Here is a 24,764-nt window from a genome sequence, read left to right as displayed (position 1 = left end):
CCGACTGAAGGTAGCCAGCAAGGCTCCATCGCTTCCCCCACTGTAATCCGACCGGTAAGCACACCACCAGCATGAAATGTTGAGGTGTCGTCGCAAGGCCAAAGCAGTCAGGGTATCGCAATGTTTTTTGCAACGAAAGACTGCATCTAGGCCATCAACACCACCACCATCACCAACCCCCTCTCGGCCCATCAGGTCCACCATTAGTTCCCCCATATGCAGCTATCAAGTCCAGCTCACCCTAGCAGACACTGAGTAGGACAGTATTCATCCTCTCATCCGCTTACACTGGCTTTGAACGCCTACATTGCCAAACTGATCTCATTAGAGATGATGCCCTTCCGTTTGGTTGAAAGCGCAGCGCTCCAAGAGCTCATGGCCTCCGCTGTCCCACGCTATGACCTACCCAGTCGGCACTTCTTTTCTAGAAAAGCCATCCCTGCCCTCCACCTGCATGTGAAAGACCGCATTGTCCATGCACTCAAACAATCAGTGAGTGGAAAGGTGCACCTCACAGCAGATTCATGGGCCAGTAGGCATGGCCAGGACCATTACGTGTCCATCACTGCGCACTGGGTAAATGTGGTGGATGCAGGCTCCACAGGGGACAGCAGCGGTGGAACAGTGCTACCTAGCCTATGGTATAGGAAAACGGTTGGCTGTAGGCGTTTGACCCTCCTCCTCCGCCATAAGCGAAAGCTCGTCGACAGAGCACAGTCGCACGAGCACTCCATCCGCAGCTGCCAGTGTTGCACACGAGGTGTCCCACTATTGAACAGCTAGTGGTAAGCATCAGCAGGCTGTTTTAAAGATGATGTCTTTGGGCGACAACAGACACACCACGGAGGTACTGGCCGACTACTTGTGACACCCCACAGTCCGGTTGTCACAGTGACATTGCCTCCCTCTAAGAGGTGAAGTCATGCCCGGAGGCAGGAGGGGGCCCCCAAGCCAGGTAACTTAGATTACATGAAAATTCCTTTTGCAGGTCAGAAAGGGGAGCTTCCTTATAAATTCTGGCCATCAGATGGGGTTAGTGAGTCAGTAAGTAGTGAGCTGAGAGAGAAAACAAGGGAGTTGTCATGGAAACGGCAGCAGCTGAGCTTATGACAAGGCAGTTGGTGAGAAGTCGATCTGTGAAGAGGGAAAGGACAGGAGTGGAGACAAGAGGCTCTGGGGTGCACTAAATCTGCGTATAGGAGACCCCAGAGTGAAGCGCTGAGATAAAGAAAAGGACGTCGGAGTCCTTGGCTCAGCAGGAGATGTACGCCCTGACAGCTGAATCTTGAGTACAGGGGACTGCAAGTTCCTTGGTGACATTGAACACCTGAAGGCATGGCAGCAGATCAAGAGCCCGGGGCTGACAGTGAAAAGGACAGTACCCGTGATATAAGCTCACGCTGTCAGCCATACAGGTTAGAAACCATCATGCAAGAGAGGGTCGCAGTGTAGTTACAAGCAGCAGGGACCCAAACAACGCACAGAAAGAAGGTCCCAAACCCCACCTGGCAGGGTGGATCCCCTGAATGCCTCCAGGCGAGCCAGACTCAATCCATCATATGTATGTCGACCATGGATTGCAACCCCACACAAGTAAAAAGTAAAAAAACCTGCACCGCTCTGTGTCCTTCTCTTATTTCTCTGCACCCCAACGTTCACCACCATCTGAACAAGCAATCAAATATATTTGCCCTGGGGCCCCCGCTCTGCCCGTGGGGAGCTGAATCATCTTTGCTGCATCACCATCAGCCCCAGAGGACCAAAACCACAGCGGCGGCCACTCATTGCCGAACACCATGGGTGGAGTCACAATTAAACCTCACACCACTTTCCTTTATTTAATTTACTGGACTCCCAGGGCCATGGACCAGGTCACTGCCACCGTGACATCCCCTTCTGAGAGCCTGACCGGCCCGGTACCGAGTAACCTAAGGCCCTGCGGGGCGCTCCATACTTGCAGCGAGAAAGTGAGTCATGGCTGGTCAGTCTACATCTTGAGCCAGGCAAGGTAGTCAGTGAAAACGGCCGTAATTTTGTGGCGGCCATAGCCCTTGCAAAACTCAGATACATACCTTGCCTGGCTCACAACTTGAACCTGGTGGTGCAGTGCTTCCTACATAATTATCCGGAGTTAACAGCCCTGCTCCATAAAGTGCGAAGACTGTGCTCGCACGCCCATCGCTCGCCTGTAGACTCCAGTCATATGCAGAGGCTGCAGCGATCGCTCAACCTCCCCAAGCACCGCCTAATCATAGACATTGCAACAAGGTGGAACTCCACCATGCACATGATTGAGAGGCTGTGTGAACAGAGGCAGGCTGTAATGCATTTGTGGGAGGATACACGGGCAAGCGGTTTGAGGGCAGACATGGAGTTGTCAGGTGTGCAGTGGTCAAAGCTGAAAGACCACTGTAAAGTCCTTCAGTGTTTTGAGGAATGCACATGGCTGGTAAGCGCAGACTGGGCCTCACACAATCCAACAGTGTCCACAAGTGTGTTCAGAAATTCGACGTCTCCCCTGTCCTATATACACCTTGTACCTTGTTTTACATTACTATATAGTTAGTGGGATTTTATGTACATTTTTACCAAAAATGAGGAAGGCTGGTGGAAGAGGCCGTGGAATTGGGCGGGGGTTGCCAGCTGGCAATGATGGTGTTTGGTGGTGGATCTGATGGTAGTGGCAAAAGAAAAATAGGACAGAATGCAGGAGGTGTTGAGCCTGCGTCATCGTCTGGCTCCACAAGGCCTCGAAGGCTTAGTTTTCTAGGAGTTGGCAAACCGCTTTTAAAGCCAGAGCATCAGGAAAAAGTTTTGGCTTACATTGCTGACTCAGCCTCCAGCTCTATCGCCTCCTCTTCTGAAGTTGTAAAAAATAAAAGCACTGAGTCGTCATTGGAGGCTCATGTTCATGAACCACACCTTTCCTTGTGTCCTTCACCCCAACCAAGATTGAAGGATGACGCAGGCCATACAACTGATTACTCCATGGAGCTGTTTTCACATACCATGCCTGGGTTATCAAGTGAATTGGTGAATTACCCAGGCCAAGATGAATCTGACATGGAGTACACTGATGCACAGCCACTGATGGATGATTCTGCTGGTACATTCAGTCAGAGCACTACATTGTCCTCGCAGTGTAATGAGCCAGATTCTGACCCTGATGAGACTCAGGTGCCCCTTCCCGCATACTATACCACCATACATGGTGACACAGAGGAAGGTGCACATGACATTGAAGAGGAGGTGATGGATGACCGAGATTGGCATCCATTGGGGGAAGAGGGTGCTGCTTCCAATAGCTCAGATGAGGAGGAGGAGGAGCATCCACAGCAGACATCACAACAGCTGTTATCTGGCAGGCCCAGAGCACTCCAAAGACAGGTTCCAAAAATCAAGAGTTGCTGGTCAGCTTGTCCAGACGGTCAAAATAGCACAGCGTGCCAGGCCGCAAAATGTCTGCCAAAGTAGGAAGAGTGCAGTGTGGCACTTTTTTGAACAAAATCCTCATGATCAGGCCAAGGTTATCTGTAAGAAGTGCGCAAAGACCTTTAGCCGAGGGAAAAATCTGAAAAATTTGAATACCAGTTGCATGCTTAGACATTTAACCAGCATGCACTTGCAAGCGTGGACACAACACCAAACCTCAAGTGCCACATGTGCAACTGATCACAAAGAAGGTAGTCAGCAACGCTACATTGTTTCCCCCACTGTAAGCCCACCGGTTAGCACAGCAGCAAATGTTGAGGTGTCGTTGCAAGGCCACAGCAGTCAGGGAATCCCACTGTTATATCAACGAAAGACTGAATCTAGGCCATCAGCATCTCACTTATGCGTCTGCTCATGCAAACTTTGACGCACCTTAAGGAGCAGGCGTCTGCAGCCAATGACGACGAGGAGGAAGAGGAGGAGGGAATCCTTGATGACATTCAGCCATTGTCTGCTCAGGGACCTCTCCTGGATGAGGTGGAGGAAGAAGAGGATGAGGAGGATGATGATGGGGATGATTACTTAGGGGAGGAGGATGCATCTCGTGGGGCAAGTGAAAATGTTGGCATGGTAAGGTCTGGTACAGGGTTTGTGCGTGACTGGAGGGATGTGGATTTGCCAGAAAGTGCTCCTCCAACCAGCACTCGCAGTGCATCATTGACACCGGGAACATTGGCCCACATGTCAGATTATGCCTTGCAGATTCTAAAAAGGAACCCCCGCATTGCCAAAATGATGAACGATGACGACTACTGGTTGGCCAGTATCCTGGATCCACGCTATAAAGGCAAATTGCAAAACATCATGCCACAGGAGAACCTTGACCTAATATTGGCTAATAAACAAGCAACTCTGGTAAACCGGTTGGTTGAGGCATTCCCAGCACACAGTAGCGGTGATGGTTCTCACACGAGCCATATGGGCCGGGGGCAGCTTGGCAGAGGTGTTCGTGGTGCACACAGCAGAAGTGGCTTTGGAGACAGGGGTTTCATGACAATGTTGTGGACTGATTTTTCAAGTACCGCTCACACAACTGGTAATACCGCATCGATGGAAAGTGACAGGAGACAGCAGTTGTCAACTATGGTTACAAACTACTTTTCCTCCCATATCGATGTTCTCCCGCACAGGTCATTCCCCTTTGACTATTGGGCCGCTAAACTGGACACCTGGCCTGAATTGGCACAATATGCCTTACAGGAGCTCGCTTGCCCAGCTGCAAGTGTGCTATCGGAAAGAGTCTTCAGTGCAGCTGGATCAATCCTGACAGAAGAAAGGACCCATCTGTCAACCCAAAATGTGGATGATCTAACCTTCATTAAAATGAACCATGCATGGGTTTCCAAGGACTTTGTCCCACCTTCCCCTGATGACACATAGGGTGACAAAAAAATGGCTTGCTTTGGTCCTCCTCTTCCTGGGACATGACCTATTTCGCCTTTTGCATCAGCTGAATGTCCAACATCAACATATGCCACTTTCTAAAACTCCCTAACTGTGCTGCCTACCCCCCCCCCCCATGGCCGGGGTCACCACCTAGCGCACAAAACCGTGCGAGTGCCGTTGCCCTGGACAGGTGGGTAGGCCGACTCTTGGGCGCGGGCACTGGCACAGGGTCCCTCATAGTGCAATCAAGTGTCTCTGACGGTGGTGGTGCACACCCGCCGTCAGACACACCGCCGTACTATGAGGGGCCCAGTGCCAGTACCGCCGCCCACGAATGGTCCCCCCTTGCTTGGGCAGGGCCCCAGCATTTGCAATCTTTACCTCTCCCTGCTCCTCCGCTGTGTAGTCTGGGCCGTCAAATCCATACTGGGCCTGACACCGTCTGAGCGTGCCTCCTGATCTATAGACATTTATTTTGAATGTGTACACTATGTTATCCATACATGTTATCCTGGGATACGGTACCCTTTCTCACCTTTTGTGCAATCACGTGTAATCCATACTGGGCATGACACCGTCTGAGCCTGCCTCCTGATCTATAGACATATATTTTGAATGTGTACACTATGCTATCCATACATGTTATCCAGGGGATACGGTACCCTTTCTCACCTTTGTGCAATCACGTGTAATCCATACTGGGCCTGAGAATGGCTGGCGAGCTGTTATGCAAGCTACAGCACCTGTGGTTTGCACATGTAAGTTTTTTTCATTTTTTCAGGAATGACGGTTAGGCCTAATTCCGGAACTGCGGTTGACCTGCACTTACTGGGAAATCATCGTTCACGGGTAATAATTGTAATCCCAGATCCCCATCACTAACGTTGTTGAGCGGGTTATCTGCACCTGTAAGCGACAAACGCTGGCCTTTTCAGTGTAGCGCACATGCAGCCACGGACATGTAAGGGCATGACACACCAGTTATTGGCCAATCTCGCGTGCCAGAGCCTCGCGTGTCCTTCTAGTAAGCCGGACTCGGACCGCGGGGCATGACGGAGTCTCGTTCGTTAACGGAATTAAGCTTGCAATGTGTGCATCTTTTTTGTGGCTGGATGGTTGAGGTTGCCCATGTTGAGTCAAATTACGCTGTAGGCTCCACTCCTGGTGATGCCCTTCTGGACATTCCTTTAAGGTTCAGCTTTGCAACCATACTGCCCACGTAAAACAAACACTTTGCCTTCATGAACGCTGTTTGGAGGGTTGTGACTCGTGGGAATAACGCCGCCCAATCAGTTAACCTGCTAGAGAGATCCTTCGTTGCTCCCAAGCATGACATCACACTCCCTAGGAGGAAGGTAATGCCACTATGGCGACCGTACTCCTGGGGGCGACACAAGTGCACTGATGCCCAGCCACTGCTTCAATGAATCTGCTGGTACATTGACCCAGACCACTACATTCCCCTCGCACGCTACACGGCCTGAATCTGACCCTGATGAAATTCAGGTTACCCTTCCCATATACAGTTCCATCTTACACGGTGACAAAGAGGAAGCTGCAGATGAAAGTGCAGGTTCGGCGCACACCCACAGTCAGACACACCACCGTACTATCAGGGGCCCTGTGCCAGTGCCGTCGCCAACGAGTGGGCCCCCCCTGCTTTCTCAGGATCACAGCACTTGCAAGGTTGAAATACTGTGCAGTGAGATGGAAGATGGGGACGACGAGGAGTCCAGACTAGTACAGGGATTCCCTAGCGAGGAGACTTATTTGATTGTTTTCAATGTTGGGACAGCAATTTTTGGGGAGCACTATACTCTGGAGAATGATAGATGGGGCCCACCATACACTGGAACATTCCAAAGGTGGACATCAGACACTGGAGCAGCATTTACAGGGCCCATTATACACTAGAGCATTACAAATGGGGCCCATTATGTTTGGAGCATTATTTGGGCCCATAAGACAGTGGAGCTTCATCCATGGGGACCAACATATACTGTAGCACTATGTGGAGCTCATCATATACCGTTTCAAACATTATATGGGACCAATGATTCTGTATGGAGAAAAAGATGGGCCTCGTCATGAGATGTAAAAAGTGAAGTATTTTTCATTGTACTATACCGCTATTTCTCTGCCGTATCGGAGCATCATGAGTTGTGGTATGTGTTAAAGGGGCGCTCTTTTGCCCATGGCACATGAAAACCTGGAGCCAGCCCTACCCCCCCACAACTTTAGCCAAATAACCCCCATTTTTCAGTGCGTAACTAGTATTATGAAGTTAATTAAGGTTGACAAGCTTAAGTAAGAAGAATTGATGCTTTTGGCATTCAAATGGGCACTGTAGGTGTGTTTCCTGTCCTCTCACTGCCGACTTTAATTCCCCATTGACTTACATTGGGTTTCGTGTTTCGGTCGAAACCACGACTTTTCCCTATAGTCGGCCGATTTTGCTCGACCCGACTTTTGGAAAAGTCGGGTTTCATGAAACGAAACTCGACCCTAAAAAAGCAAAAGTCGCTAAACTCTAATGGGGAGCATTATACACTGGTGAATTATATATGGTGCCCATCATACACTTGAGCATCATAGATAGGACCCATTCTACACTGGAGCATCATCCATGGGGCCCATCATACACTGGCGCATCATATACGGGGCCCATTATACACTAGAGCATTATAAATGGGGCCCATTATATATGGAGCATTATACACTGTTTGCATAATTATTATTAAGCAAGTTGTATTTGAGAGGCTTCTTTTTATTATTGAACAACAACTATGTTGTCAATCAAACGAAAGGACTCAAAGTTCAAAGCTTCATATTTTTGGAAGTTGAAGTGTTTTTTTTTTGTTTGTTTTTTTTTTAGATTTGGCTATCTTAGGAGGATATCTGTTTGTGCAGGTAACTATTACTGTGCATAATTATTGGGCAACTTAATAAAAACCAAATATATACCCATCTCACTTGTTTTTTTTCACCAGGTAAACCAATATAACACAAAATTTAGAAATAAACATTTTTGACATTCAAAGCCACAAAAAAAGGGACCAACATAGCCAGCTTTTTTTATGATGACACTCAAAAGCCTTCCTTCCATAGATTGTCAGTTGCTTGCTGTTTACGATCAACATTGCGTGCAGCAGCCACCACAGCCTCCCTGACACTGTTCTGAGAGGTGTAATGTTTTCACTCCTTGTAGATCTCACATTTTATGAGGGACAACAGGTTCTCTATGGGGTTCCGATCAGGTGAACAAGGGGGCCATGTCATTATTTTTTTCTTTTAGATCTTTACTGGCCAGCCACGTTGTGGAGTATTTGGATGCATGTGATGGAACATTGTCCTGCATGAAAATCATGTTTTTCTTGAACGATACCGACTTCTTCCTGTACCACTGCTTGAAGAAGGTGTCTTCTAGAAACTGGCAGTAGGTCTGGGAGTTGAGCTTCACTCCATCCTCAACCCGAAAAGGTCCCACAAGTTCATCTGTGATGATACCAGCCCATACCAGTACCCCACCTCCACCTTGCTGGCGTCTGAGTCAAGAGTGGAGCTCTCTGGCCTTTACTGATCCAGCTTTGGGCCCATCAAGAGTCACTCTCATTTCATCAGTCCATAAAACCTTACAAAAATCTGTCTTAACATATTTCTTGGCCCAGTCTCGACGTTTCAGCTTACGTTTCTTGTTCAAAGGTGGTCGTTTTCCAGCCTTCCTTACCTTGGCCATGTCCCTGAGTACGGCACACATTGTGCTTTTTGATACTCCAGTAACGTTGCAGCTCTGAAATATGGCAAAACTGGCGTCAAATGGCATCTTGGCAGCTTCACGCTTGATTTTCCTCAATTCACGGGCAGTTATTTTGAGCCTTTTTTTATCAACACGCTTCTTGCGACCCTGTTGGCTATTTGCCATGAAACTCTTGATTGTTCAGTGATCACGTTTCAAAAGTTTGGCAATTTCAAGACTGCTGCATTCCTCTGCAAGACATAGCATACATTTTGACTTTTCAGAGTCTGTCAAATCTCCCTTCTGACCCATTTTGCCAAAGTAAAGGAAGTTACCTAATAATTAAGCACACCTTATATAGGGTGTTGTCATTAGACCACACCCCTCCTCATTACAGATATGCAAATCATCTGATTTACATAATTGGCATTTGGATTTCAAGCCTATACAGCTTGGAGTAGGACAACATGTATAAAAAGGATGATGTGTTCACAATACTCATTTGCCTTATAATTCTGCACAGTGTATAGGCCCATCATACAATGGAGCATCATCCATGGGGCCCATCATATACTAGAGCATCATATGGGGTTCATTATTTATGGGGCATCATATAGGGTATGGAGCATTATATGGAGCACATACTGTATGGGGCCGGTAGTGCGAATTGCCTGTTTGAGGTTATCGGCAGAGTCTTTTAAAAACCACGTGTCATGGTCCAGTCCGGAGTTTATTTTCTGCTGTCTTCACTCTGGACTGGTCATGTGGGGGTTAATCTCCTCCGCCTCATTATGGAGCTCGTGGAGCTATTTCAGTCTCTCACAGCCTGCTGACCATTGTTAGTGATAGCTCAAGCTTCTAGTGTGGAGCCTCTGACCCTTGCACCTTGGTGATCCTCCTGCCTTTGACTGGTATCCACTTGTATGACCCAGACTGATCTCTGACCCCATCTCTTGGTATTCGTCTCTGCTGCTACCTTCTCTCTGTGGCATTTGACTCCCCGGCTTGTACCCCGCATTTCGCCTCACGTTTTTGGACCCCTTGCTCATGTTCTGGCTTTCTGACCCTCGGCTTCGTATTTTGACTGTGTATTGCTGCTCCTTCTGGTACGTCTGCTCCTGCTAGTTTCTGACTCGGTTCGTCTGACCATTCTCTTGTTACCTGTCACACCTGTGCTGTTGCTCAGTGTTGCTACTCTTAGTGTGTAACCTCTCTTCCCTCACCAGCTCCCCCTGGTGGAGGTTTCACTACACCACCAGACTTGGGAACACTTAAAAGTTGTACTGGCAACTTGGCAACCTGTGTCTTGGTGTTACGGGGACATTCAGTGTCTCCCTCTTCCACACCACCTCCTCGCCTCGCCATCTGTGTTTCCCTACTCTTCTCCACCTACGTGTTCGGCCTGGGACAGCTCATAGAATCCCACGGTTTGCAATATCATCTCTACGTTGATGACGCACAGATCTACCTATCTCGATCTGACATCTCCTTACTGACCAAAATCACACAATGTCTGTATGCTATTTCATCCTTTTTTTTTCAGCTCACTTTCTAAAAGTGAACATGGACAAATAGAATTCATCAGCTTTCAACCATCTTACTGTACCCCTCCACCATAACTATCCATCAATATTAATGGGTGATTACTTTCCCCAGTCCCGCATGATCGGCGCCTCGAGTGATGCTCGATTCTGCCCTCTCTTTCAAGCCACATATCCAAGCCCTTTCCTCCTCCTGCCAACTCCAACATTTCCCGGATTCTTACATTCCTTGACCAAGAAACTGCAACAACCATTTTGCACAACCTCATCTCCCGCCTCGACTATTGCAACCTTCTACTCTCTGGCCTCGCCTTTAGCACTCTTCCACCACTACAATCTATCCTAAACTCTGCTGCCCGACTAATCCACCTGTCTTCCTGTTATTCCCCAGCATCTCCTCTCTAAACCCTAAAACTGACATACAAAGCCATCCACAACCTGACTCCTCCATAAATCTGTGATGTGGTCTCCCTGGACTTACCTACACGCAACCTTCAATCCTCTATACATAGTCTTCTCTACTTCCCTCTTATCTCTTCTTCCCCAAACCACATACAAGACTTCTCCGGTGCTTCAGCCATACTATGTAACACTCTACCCAAACACATCAGACTGCCGACTACAATGGAAACATTAAAAACGAACCTGAAGAACAACCTCTTCCGACAAGTCTACAACCTGCAGTGATCCTCAGTCCACTGAACCGCAAGATGAGCTCTACCGTCTCCTAGTGTATCCACACCCATCCCCTGTAGACTGTGACCCCTCGTGGGAAGGGTCCTCTCTCCTTCTGTACTTGCGTGTGCCTTGTATTGCTCATGTTTAGTGTACTTTTCTATGTATGCCAGTTTTTGCACATGTAAAGTGCCATGGAATAAATGGCGCTATAAAAATCACTAATAATAATAATATGATCCACTTCCGCACCCTGGTCCTCCTCCCACTTTCTGGCAATTGTGTCTCATCATCGTCCACCTCTTGTGACACATTTCCACTGTTGCCTTCATGTGACCGTGGCTGCTCAAATATTTGGCAGCACTACATGCGATATCATCTTGCCCCGCTTCATGCGTATCGTGTGAGAGGCCTGAATCTATAAATGGTAAACTGAACAGCTCTTGGGAGTGTCCAAGTGTGAAATCAGTTGTCTACAGGCAATCTGCATGGTGGGAGGTAGGAGGATCAGGGTGAAGGAATGTGCGGTCCACACTCACGGCTACTCAGACTTGACCATGTGCAAGACAGGGTGCTGTGTTATGAATGAGTCACCGTAGAAGGCAAAAACAGAAATACTAGCTAAGTCTAGAAAACCAGAGAAGTTGGCAGCTATCGGATTGCAGACCCCTGAACCTATCAACAACAACTAGCAGTAGCCATGGGGGGGGGTTCCAACGGAGCCCTAGACCCCTCAATCACAGCCGGAGAACTAAATAGCCTAAAGACAGAAAGGGAAATTTAAACTGCCCCAGAGCAGACCCCAAAGCAACAGGCAGCCCCCAACATATAATGACGGTGAAGCAAGATGAAAAAACACTAACACAGATAGAAAGGCTGAGCAAATGATGGGGCCCAAGCAAACTAAATAGGACAGGATAGAAAAGCTGCTGTCTGCAATCTGCCAAAACCCTATCAAAACATGAGCCAACAGACTGATAGGGAAAAAAAGCCCTGAAGATGCTAGGCTTCAAAAAGACTATATCAGTACTCAGGTATTTTCTGAAGACAGAGCAAAAAAGAATTCAGCTCACCCCAGCAGGGAATGGCAGAAATCCAGAAAAACAATGCAAAACAAAACCAAAACACAAATGCAAAAAGCAGAGCAGAAAACTTAGCTTTTGAGGAGCAGGAATCAGACTGGTCTCCTAGAACCCCTCAGAGAAATCACCAGCAAGGCAGAAGGGCGTTGGCTGCCTTATATCCAGTCAGCAATTCCCGTCACCCAGTCATCATCATCCTGCTCAGGTGCTTGGTAATCAGCCTCACTACCTTCCTTCACCAGAAGAGGGAGTTCATCAGACCTCAATGGTGAAGGGGAAAATGAACTCACAACAGTGCTGGTAGTGGTGGCAAAGTGACTTGAAGCATTATCTACGATCCAACCAACAACCTTTTGACACTGCTATGGGTTCAATACGTGGTGTGCTGATGCTTCCCCTAGTAATTGTGACAGGAAGGTCCAGCGAGAAGATGTGGGTGTTAGTGTATGCAGAGGCTGAAGGCAAGACCAATCACCATCATGTCCACTTCCCCTTCCCTTGCCACACGCCTTGGCCATTTTAAATGTACTACGTTATTTATCACGTTCACTCAAAATGGCTGAATTTGGAGTGAACTTATCCATGTGTGGTAAACCCACAGTTTAAAATATCCGGCCTGTCGGTAAAAATGTTTTTTTCATCATACTGGTGGCAATAACGTAAGCAAGAGACAGGAAAAACATTTCAGTGTAGGACTCAAATGCCACATTTTGTAGCCCACAGATAGATGAGGCGTCTGTCGGAGACAGGCCACTCTCAAATATCTTGCCTGTATTTTTTTTTTTTTTTTGGGGGGGGGGGGGGGAATAGAAAAATTGTGTGAATAAGTAGGCTGAGGCACAACCAAAAAAATACTATGGAGGCCTGATACCTCATGCATATTAAAACTGAGCTTTGTCACCTGATAAATTCAGGGAGGAGAGCATTAACCCTTTTTTTTGCGGTCTGTCAGCAGGTCTCACAATATATTTAAAATGCACAGTCCACATAAAAGTGGCGAACATTTATATGAAAACGCACTATTCGGTATCCCATAGAACTGGCTTCATAGTGGGATACCACACATCCTCCACATCTCTTCAGAGCAGCAGAGTTCACCTATTTCTTCTTGCGTCTCCCCCCTCCCAATGAGGAGTACAAATAAATATTAATTATAGGGTTGTACAAGAAGAGCAAATAGATAGTCGTGGTATGGCACTGCGCCCTGTCAATAGTAGAGTACCTTTTTTTAATTCGCAGCATTACATACAAATTTTCAAATGCAACCGAAGTTGATTAACCACAATCTATGTCCTCCCAGCATTCCTCTGTACACATCTCAGTATTTAGATCACTGTTACTGTGAACTTTCCCTTCAGCATTTCTCTATCTTCAGATCATAGATATCACAAAATGCTTCAGCCGCAGTCTACGATTGAAAAGTTCTGGATGAAATTTTTACAGTGTGAAACATTAATTTCTAATAAAAATTATTTCTCTGTAACAGTCGGTGGACACTTAGTCCCCCCCCCCCCCCCTTCCATCTACTCGAATATGAAGGTCTGGAGATCCATTTGTAGGAATCCAGATATTAAAGCTACCAAACAACAAATATTATCTGGAAACAGATTATTGAATACATTTAAGCAAGTTATTCAATATTTATTTAGCCTCCCTTGACAAAAGAGTAGAACCATAATCCTGCTGTATCACAATGCTAGAGCAAGTGGAAAACACAAATTCTTGATGCAATAACACAACTGCACCACAACAAAGGTGAACTGTACTACTATGCTGTGAACAGGATAAATTGTAAAATGTCTGATGCCAGACTCCTTCAAACATCAACTACAGTGCCTCGCAAAAGTATTTGGCTCCCTGGAACTTTTCAACCTTTTCTCACATATCATGCTTCAAACATAAAGATACCAAATGTAAATTTTTTTTGAAGTATCAACAAGTGGAACACAATTGTGAAGTTGAACAAAATGTATTGGTTATTTTAAATTTTTTTGGAAATTCAAAAACTGAAAAGTGGTGTGTGCAATATTATTCGGCCCCTTTAACTTAATACCTTGTTGCGCCACCTTTTGCTGCAATTACAGCTGCAAGTCGCTTGGGGTATGTCTCTATCAGTTTTGTACATCAAGAGACTGAAATTCTTGCCCATTCTTCCTTGGCATACAGCTCGAGCTCAGTGAGGTTTGATGGAGATTGTTTGTGAACAGCAGTTTTCAGCTCTTTCCACAGATTCTCGATTGGATTCAGGTCTGGATTTTGACTTGGCCATTCTAAGACCTGGATACGTTTATTTGTGAACCATTCCATTGTAGATTTTGCTTTGTTTGGGATCATTGTCTTGTTGGAAGACAAATCTCCGTCGCAGTCTCGAGTCTTTTTCAGACTCCAACAGGTTTTCTTCAAGAATGGTCCTGTATTTGGCTCCATCCATCTTCCCATCAATTTTAACCATCTTCCCTGTCCCTGCTGAAGAAAAGCAGGCCCAAACCATGATGCTGCCACCACCATGTTTGACAGTGGGGATGGTGTTCAGGGTGATGAGCTGTGTTGCCTTTACACCAAACATATCGTTTGGCATTGTTAAAACCAAAATTGAACTTTTTTGTATCTGACCAGAGCACCTTCTTCCATATGTTTGGTTTGTCTCCCAGGTGGCTTGTTGCAAACTTTAAGTGACATTTTTTATGGATATCTTTGAGAAATGGCTTTCTTCTTGCTACTCTTCCATAAAGGCCAGATTTGTGCAGTGTACGACTGATTGTTGTCCTATGGACAGACTGTCCCACCTCAGCTGTAGATCTCTGCAGTTCATCCAGTGTGATCATGGGCCTCTTGGCTGCATCTCTCATCAGTCTTCTCCTTGTTTGAGATGAAAGTTTAGAGGGACGGCCGGGTCTTGGTAGATTTGCAGTAGTATGATCGCTTGCACAGTGCTCCTTGGGATGTTTAAAGTTTTGGAAATCATTTTGTATCCAAATCCGGCTTTAAACTTCTCCACAACAGTATCACGGACCTGCCTGTTCTGTTCCTTGGTCATCTTGATGCTCTCTGTGCTTCAAACAGAACCCTGATACTATCACAGAGCAGGTGTGTTTTTATACAGAGACTTGATTACACACAGGTGGATTATATTTATCATCATTAGTCATTTAGGACAACATTGGATCATTCAGAGATCCACAATGAATTTCTTGAGTGAGTTTGCTGCACTGGAAGTAAAGGGGCCAAATAATATTGCACGCCCCACTTTTCAGTTTTTTTTATTTCCACAAAAATTTAAAATAACCAATAAATTTAGTTGAAATTCACATCAAATTCACAATTGTGTCCCACTTATTGTTGATTCTTCACCAAAAACCACCAATGTCTGAAGCATGATATGTGGGAAAAGGTTGACAAGTTCCAGGGAGCCAAATACTTTTGCAAGGCACTGTGTGTGTGTGTGTGTGTGTGTGTGTATGTATGTATGTATGTATGTATGTATGTATGTATATATTCATCAATTGTAATACAAGTAATGCAAATAGGTTTGTAAGGAACCAAGTTGGTATTATATAACAGCAATCCATAGAAAAAATCTTTTTTGCTAGTGCAGGCAATATGCGGTGCACATTAATAGTACAAATGTTAAGAAGGCATTACAACCACATAAAATCCAGCCATTCATAATATATTGGGTAGTTTAGAAGTTCTCATAACTTAATAGACTGTTTATGAACAGCAGATAGACAATTACATGTGATGTAACAAATGCACATTACCAGTAAAGTAGAGGAAGTTCCAGGCTTCCACCACACCGAGGCATGTTGCGCAATGAAATGCTTAGTCCAGGGGTCAATATACGTCTGGCATTAAGGCTGTGTTCACACGTTGCATTTTTTCGTGCTTTTTTTTCCCGTATTTACCAAGAAATCCGCTTAAAAGAAGCTTCCCATTCATTTTAATGCATTTTGCACTTTTTGTGCATATTGATGCGTTTTTTTCCGCAAAAAAAAAGCTTAGCGGTAAACGCAGCATGCTCATTAATTTCGCAGAAAATTCCACATTTCTGGCTATTTTCTGTGTCTGGGGTCGCGCGGAAAAAACCGCAAAAGTGTGCTTTTTGCACGTTTTCTGGGAAGGAGTCCTGTTTTTATGCAGAAATTTTCTGCATACATGTGCACATAGCCTAAGAGTAAATGCTGTCGTCACAGATGCCTATAATTACTGACTTACAGGTGCCTTCATGAGTCATTACTAAACGTTTTACTAGAAAAGGTTGCCGATGGGCACTTTGAAAACTGAACCCATGACAAAGCTACAGAGATGTGAACTATTGAAAGTGCACAACCTGGTGACTAAACATAATAATCCACTAGTCCCTGCTTTGCCATCTAATGTCAACTTTCTTCTACTCAATTGAATTTTACCAAAATATTTATAGAAATGCTTCTATAGAATTGCTTTAAAATATCTAATATTGTAAGAAATATTTTTCCCTTCTTTTGAATCAAATTAAAATCAATTTTATTCTTGGCAGATGGCTGTAGCAGAAACTCAGAGGAACATCTGTCATTTTTAAATTTTAAAGCAGATGGTCATAGTGTCCCGCCAGATTCATATGAAGAGCACATCATTATCCCGGATCCACCTCCAAGTCTTCCCATCAAAAAACTTTCAACTGATCCTTTTCAACAAGTCCTGTCTTCCGATACATCACAGACTATTGAGCATAGTCAAAATAACAGAAGGGATATGCAACATCAAAGGACTTACAAAGCAAAGAAATCGTTTTCATGTCCTGAATGTGAGAAATGTTTCACTCAGAAAGGAAATCTTGTTATACACAAGAGAATTCACACTGGGGAGAAACCATATTCATGTTCAGAATGTGGGAAATCTTTTATATGTAAACCACACCTGGTTATACATCTGAGAATTCACACAGGGGAGAAACCATTTTCTTGTCCTGAGTGTGGGAAATGTTTTAGAAGGAAATCACACCTTGTTGCACATCAGAGAATTCACACAGGGGAGAAACCATTTTCATGCTCAGATTGTGGGAAATGTTTTTCTCAGAAAGGAGATCTTGTTATGCACAAGAGAATTCACACAGGGGAGAAACCATATTTGTGTTCAGAATGTGGGGAATGTTTTATATCCAACTTTCACCTGGTTATACATCAGAGAATTCACACAGGAGTGCAGCCATTTTCATGTCCAGAATGTGGTGATTTTTTTCCAAGCAAATCACGCCTGGTTAGACATCAGAGAATTCACACTGGAGAGAAACCATTTTCATGTTTAGAATGTGGGAAATGTTTTTCTTGGAAAGGAGATCTTGTTATACACACGAGAATTCACACTGGGGAGAAACCATTTTCTTGTCCAGAATGTGGAAAATTTTTTAGAAAGAAGTCACACTTGGTTACACATCAGAGAATTCACACAGGAGAGAAACCATTTTCTTGTCTAGAATGTGGGAAATGTTTTTCTCTGAAAGGAGATCTTGTTATACACATGAGAATACACACAGGGGAGAAACCATTTTCTTGTCCAGAATGTGGAAATTGTTTTAGAAAGAAATCACACTTGGTTACACATCAGAGAATTCACACAGGGGAGAAGCCATTTACATGTAAAAAATGTGGGAAATATTTTAATGATAGCTTCACTCTTAGCTCACACAGGAAAACCCATACAGAGTAAAAAGAACCAACAACATTTTTCAAGTTCAGAAAGTAGTAAACGTTTTACAAATAAAGTATTTTACATCATCAGATAATTCATATAGGGAGGGAGTCATTCTGATGTCCAGAACGCTTTACTCACAAATCACATTTTTGTTAACCTAAGATGAATCACACATGGAAGCAGTGATTTTTCTTTAGTGACGAGTTCATCAAAATCTGTTAAAGTTGAAGTAAAGCCATACATTACAGATGAAAGGGAAAGTCATTTACAACACCCGAGATGATCAGGAGATGCATGCAATTACCAATAAACGCCTGTTATTGAAAAAGTGATTAAATTCAATATACAGCCCTTGATATTCTCCTGTTATTTTCAACAATTACATCTCTGTATTTGGGCCTTCTTCAATAAAGATATATCTATAATATTTCTTATATTTATATGCCATTATATTGTCCCTTATATATTTATATGTTGAATTCTATTGGATTATTCTGATATGTCATGATCCATTTGCTCTATTTCTTTATCATTAATAATGTGTTTCTTACCTTTTATATTTCCTGATTTAGTATCTCTAACTTATCTGCTACTGCACCAATATTGTATCATATGCGCATGTGCTCTAGATCTACTGAATGTTCCATATATCTATTTTGTATGGACATTCTCCCTTGCAGTATAAATTTCTCGCTTTTCATTGTCCTCTGATGTGTTCCTCTTTAAACCTATCATACATCACATCAATGTTCACAATCTGGCATGAAACAAGAAAAAGTGACTTGCCCATGAAAAGGGAACAGCACAATTATGAGTTGTATAGTAGACAAAAATATTTTTATTTAGCAAAAAACGGCACACACAAAGAACAACACTGGACCCATAAAAACAATTAAAAACCTGCACAAATACAAGCTGGTCATGTCATATGGCTATGATACAATGACCCTCCCTCATCCAAAATCCCACAGATAGAAACAAATGTGTAGAGACAATATATACTGCACACATTTAGTTTACAAAAAAAAATCGATAAATAATCTATAATACCATTTCATATGCACACTACAATTGAGGCTATTCACGGCACCGTGCAGGAAATAGAGCACCAAGCCTATGTATAAGGAAAAGCCTATGTACCACTGAGAAGGTTTAGGTGAATGCAACAATCATAGTATATTACCAGAAAAAGAAATGGCTGGGAGCCAGATCAGTCACAAGCATGAAGGTGCATAAAAAGTAAAGTGCCTGGTGCAGGTGTGGGATGGGATGGTGGGGGGAGCAAAACCCCATGCGTATCACCACTACCCAGGTGGCTTTCTCAAGGGAGGATGAAGCGCTTCATCCTTGGTGCTCTATTTCCTGCACATTGGCGACCTTAAATCAATTTTATATTTTGTGTTCACATTTCCGAAGTCTGATATAGCCCACTGATTTACTCCCTTTGTCTCCTTCACCTGCTAGTTACATGATTTACCTCATTCTATTCTCTTTAAGTGAATATAAGGGACATTATCTGACACCATTATCATTCTCACCCCTGAGGAAGCTACAGCTTGTGTGGCGAAACACGTGGGGTTTTCTCTCCTCATTCTACTTTTTCCTCATTCATAGGTTCCTTGTTATACTTATTTTGCCCTATTTGATTATCTTCATGGTTATCTGCTTAGTATAAGTCCTTGTGCGCTGACATGCATATCACTTCAGTGATTATTAATTATAATTGAGGAATAGTTTATTTTATTTTTTTTTTGTATCTTGACATTACAAATTGTTCATATTCCTTTGCTTGTCATTCTATGTCAGCATAAACTAAACTTCTATTTTGTGTATAAGATTTTCTTTACTGGATATCCTGTGAACTGTAATATATTATCTGAGAATAGGTGGTAATCTAACTATAGACACACCTAATCTGCATATAAATGGCCTATTTGGCTTTTTAACTGTTTTTTTTTTAAATTTGTGTCTTTTTTGTTTTCCAGTGCCATTCATAATAAAGGCTTTTATGTGGTGATCCCTATGCATGGCCATACTTCTTTTTGTATGTTGTTGTTAAAACATTTACAACTAGAGTTGAGCGATACCGTCCGATACTTCAAAGTATCGTATCGGATGGTATCGGCCGATCTTTAAAAAAAGTATCGGTATCGCCGATTCCGATACCGGAAGTCCCATTCAAGTCTATGGGACTTCCGGTATCGGAATAAGAAAAACCCTTTCCTGCCCTTGTACAGCCTCTCTGGGGTCTGTACGGGCCTTTCGGGGGGCTGTGCCGGCCTGCCAGGGGGTCTGTGCAGGCTCCGGTGGTCTGTGCCGGCCTGCCGGTGGTCTGTGCAGGCTCCGGGGGGCTGTGCCGGCCTGCCGGGGGGCTGTGCCGGCTCCGGGGGGCTGTGCCGGCCTGCCGGGGGGCTGTGCAGGCTCCGGGGGTCTGTGCAGGCATCGTCCGATGGGACTACAAGTCCCATCGGGCGATGCCTGCTACCATGACAGTGATTGACACATTAGCCAATGATGGGACAGTAGTAGTCCCATCATCCGGCTAATGTGTTAAATGTAAAAAAAAAAAAAAAAAAAATACATGCTACATACATACAACATGCATACTACATACATGCTACATTCATACTACATACTACATACATGCTACATACATACTACATATATACTACATGCATGCTACATACATACTGCATGCTACATACATACCACATACATACTACATACATACTACATATATACTACATGCATGCTACATACATACTACATGCTACATACATACCACATACATACTACATATATACTACATGCATGCTACATACATACTACATGCTACATACATACCACATATATACTACATACATACTACATATATACTGCATGCTACATACATACTACATATATACTACATGCATGCTACATACATACCACATATATACTACATACATACTACATATATACTGCATGCTACATACATACTACATATATACTACATGCATGCTACATACATACTACATATATACTACATGCATGCTACATACATACTGCATGCTACATACATACCACATACATACTACATACATACTACATATATACTACATGCATGCTACATACATACTACATGCTACATACATACCACATACATACTACATATATACTACATGCATGCTACATACATACTACATGCTACATACATACCACATATATACTACATACATACTACATATATACTGCATGCTACATACATACTACATATATACTACATGCATGCTACATACATACTACATACCACATACATACCACATACATACTACATACATACTACATGCTACATACATACTACATGCTACATACATACTACATATATACTACATGCATGCTACATACATACTACATATATACTACATGCATGCTACATACATACTACATGCTACATGCATGCTACATACATACTACATACATACTACATGCTACATACATACCACATATATACTACATACATACTACATACAATACATTCATACAATACATACATAGACATACAGTACATATAACATAGAGTAACATACTTACCAATACTTGTCACATTGTTCCCCGAAGCCATTGTCGTCTACGGAATAAATATTAACATAACAAACCACAAAAATACTCACCCACGATCCGAAGCAGTCCACGAGTGTGTCCCACGACGATCTTGGGTAGAGAACTGCAGCATCAGATGATGCTGCCGTTCTCTACGGGCTGCAGGAATCCAATGACGGAAGGTAGGTATCCTTCCGCACTGTATTCCTCCGCCACTTAAAAAAAAAAAAGTCCCTAGTCTCACTTTATGCCATTGCTGTGTGGGAATTTCCCACACAGCAATGGCATAAAGTGAGACTAGGGACTTTTTTTTTTAAGTGGCGGAGGAATACAGTGCGGAAGGATACCTACCTTCCGTCATTGGATTCCTGCAGCCCGTAGAGAACGGCAGCATCATCTGATGCTGCAGTTCTCTACCCAAGATCGTCGTGGGACACACTCGTGGACTGCTTCGGATCGTGGGTGAGTATTTTTGTGGTTTGTTATGTTAATATTTATTCCGTAGACGACAATGGCTTCGGGGAACAATGTGACAAGTATTGGTAAGTATGTTACTCTATGTTATATGTACTGTATGTCTATGTATGTATTGTATGAATGTATTGTATGTATGTAGTATATATGTGGTATGTATGTAGCATGTAGTATGTATGTAGTATGTATGTAGCATGCATGTAGCATGTAGTATGTATGTAGCATGCATGTAGTATATATGTAGTATGTATGTAGCATGCATGTAGTATATATGTAGTATGTATGTAGCATGTAGTATGTATGTAGCATGCATGTAGTATATATGTAGTATGTATGTAGCATGCAGTATATATGTAGTATGTATGTAGTATATATGTGGTATGTATGTAGCATGTAGTATGTATGTAGCATGCATGTAGTATATATGTAGTATGTATGTGGTATGTATGTAGCATGCAGTATGTATGTAGCATGCATGTAGTATGTATGTAGTATGTATGTAGTATGTATGTAGTATGTATGTAGTATGTATGTAGCATGCAGTATGTATGTAGTATGTATGTAGTATGTATGTAGCATGCATGTAGTATGTATGTCGCATGTATGTAGTATATATGTAGTATATATGTAGTATGTATGTAGCATGTAGTATGTATGTAGCATGCATGTAGTATGTATGTAGTATTTTTTTTTTTTTTTTTTTTTTTTAACACATTAGCCGGATGATGGGACTACTACTGTCCCATCATTGGCTAATGTGTCAATCACTGTCATGGTAGCAGGCATCGCCCGATGGGACTTGTAGTCCCATCGGACGATGCTTGCACAGACCCCCGGACATCAGCACAGCCCCCCGGCAGGCCGGTACAGACCCCCACAGGGTGCACAGACCACCGGCAGGCCGGCACAGCCCCCCGGCAGGCCGGTACAGACCCCGGGCAGTCCACACAGCCCCCCGGCAGGCCGGCACAGCCCCCCGGCAGGCCGGCAGAGACCCCCGGAAGGCCCGAAATGACGGCGCATCATGATGCGCACACACCGCGCATCATGATGACGTCAGGCCGTCAATCAACTGAACTTCCGATTCCGATGCCGAATTCCGATATTGAAAAAATATCGGAAGTCGGTATCGGAATTCCGATACAGCAAGTATCGGCCGATACCCGATACTTGCGGTATCGGAATGCTCAACACTATTTACAACAATTCATCTCTTCACTCACATCACAAAACTCACACAGGGGAAAACAATATTTTCATGTACAGAATGTAGTAAATATTTTACAAATAAATTGAGTCTTGTTACACATCAGAGAACTCAAATAGGGAGGAAGCCATATTCCTGTCCAGAACATTTTAACCCCTTTACTACATTGGACATATTATTCCGTCCATGTGACCTGGGACTTAAGTCCCAAGGACGGAATAGTATGTCCAGCGCGATCAGCAGCGCTCACGGTGGGAGCGCCACTGATCGCGGCCGGGTGTCAGCTGATTATCACAGCTGACACCCGGCACTATGTGTCAGGGGCGGTTAAGGACCGCCATCGGCACATTAACCCCTGGCACACTGCGATCAAACATGATCGCAGTGTACCGTGGGCATAGGAGAGAAGCATGCTGGGAGGGGGCTCCCTCCGTGCTTCCCTGCGACCCCCGGAGCAGCACGATGTGCTGCGTCGCTCCTAGGGTCCTCCTCCATGCAGGCCCACAGATCCAATATGGCTGTGGGGGCCTTCAGGGTCCTGCAGGGAGGCGGCTTCCTCTGTGCCTGCAGAGAGCAGGCACGAGGAAGCCTGCTGCAGCGCCTGTCAGATCGCTGATCTGACACAGCGCTGTGTGAAGTGTCAGATCAGCGATCTGACACTAGATGGTGATATCCCCCCCTGGGACAATATAATAGAGTAAAGAAAAAAAAAAAAGAAAGACAAGTATAAAAATAATTTATAAAAAATCCCCAAATTAATTAAAAAAAAAAAAAAAAATTCCACAATAAATTCTTTTTTTGTAAATAAGAAAAAAAAATATAAAATGCACATATTTAGTATCGCCGCATCCGTAATGACCCACCCTATAGAACTGTCCCACTAGTTAACACCTTTAGTTAACCCCTTAAAAAAAAAAACGAAGCAAAATACAATGCTTTATCATACCACTGAACAAAAAGTGCAATAACGCGCGATCAAAAAGACGAATAGAAATATCCATGGTACTGCTGAAAATGTAATCTTGTCCCGGAAAAAACGAGTTGCCATACAGCATCATTAGCGAAAAAACAAAACCGTTATAGCTCACAGAATAAATCGATGCAAAAATAATTATTTTTTATATAAAATTGTTTTTATTGCATAAAAGCGCCAAAACATAAAAAAAGAGGTATCTCTTTAATTGTACTGACCCGAAGAATAAAACCGCTTTATCAATTTTACCACACGCGGAACGGTGTAAACGCCCCCCAAAAGAAATTCATGAAATGCTGGTTTTTGTTCATTCTGCATCCTAAAAATCGAAATAAAAAGTGAACAAAAAATGTCATGTGCCCGAAAATGGTACCAATAAAAACGTCAACTTATCCCGCAAAAAATAAGACCTCACATGACTCTGTGGATCAAAATACGGAAAAATTATAGCTCTCAAAATGTGGTGATGCAAAAACTATTTTTACAATAAAAAGCATCTTTTAGCATGTGACAGCTGTCAAACATAAAAACCCGCCATAAATAGTAAATCAAACCCCCCTTTATCACCCCCTTAGTTAGGGAAAAAAATAAAAAAATTTCCATTTTCCCATTAGGCTTAGGGCTAAGGTTAGGGCTGAGATTAGGGTTAGGGGTTTGTTGGGGTTAGGGTTGGAGTTAGAATTGAGGGGTTTCCACTGTTTAGGCACATCAGGGGCTTTCCAAATGTGACATGGCATCCAATCTCAATTCCAGCCAAAAAAGTCAAATGGTGCTGCTTCCCTTCCGAGATCAGCCAAATATTTGTTTACCCCCACATATGGGGTATCAGCATACTCAGGACAAATTGCACAATAACTTTTGGGGTTCTGTTACCCTTGGGAAAATAAAAATTGGGGGTGAAAAGATCATTTTTGTGGAAAAAATATAATTTTATAATTGTAAG

At 43.7% G+C, this 24,764-nt stretch overlaps 1 protein-coding gene across 6 annotated transcripts in view; it reads left to right on the top strand.

Annotated features, from left to right (window-relative positions):
• LOC141051196 (uncharacterized) overlaps window positions 1-19,602 on the top strand; it is a 64,659-nt gene extending 45,057 nt beyond the window's left edge. For 5 of the 6 annotated variants that reach the window (XM_073548065.1, XM_073548064.1, XM_073548066.1 and 2 more), the window contains one exon: window positions 16,432-19,602. In XM_073548065.1, coding sequence (XP_073404166.1) covers window positions 16,432-17,600 — 1,169 coding nt within the window. In that variant the 3' untranslated portion in view covers window positions 17,601-19,602. Of the gene's footprint in view, window positions 1-7,753; window positions 7,789-16,431 lie in introns of those variants that run through there. The other variant, XR_012220589.1, reaches the window with a different exon arrangement.
• The last annotated feature ends 5,162 nt before the right edge of the window (window positions 19,603-24,764 follow it).

This window comes from Dendrobates tinctorius, unplaced genomic scaffold (genome assembly GCF_039654945.1).
Source record: "Dendrobates tinctorius isolate UK_male_01 unplaced genomic scaffold, ASM3965494v1 ptg000155l, whole genome shotgun sequence".
NCBI classification, from domain to species: domain Eukaryota; kingdom Metazoa; phylum Chordata; class Amphibia; order Anura; family Dendrobatidae; genus Dendrobates; species Dendrobates tinctorius.
Note: the sequence above shows the minus strand (reverse complement) of the source record. Positions and strands in the feature narration are given on the sequence as shown.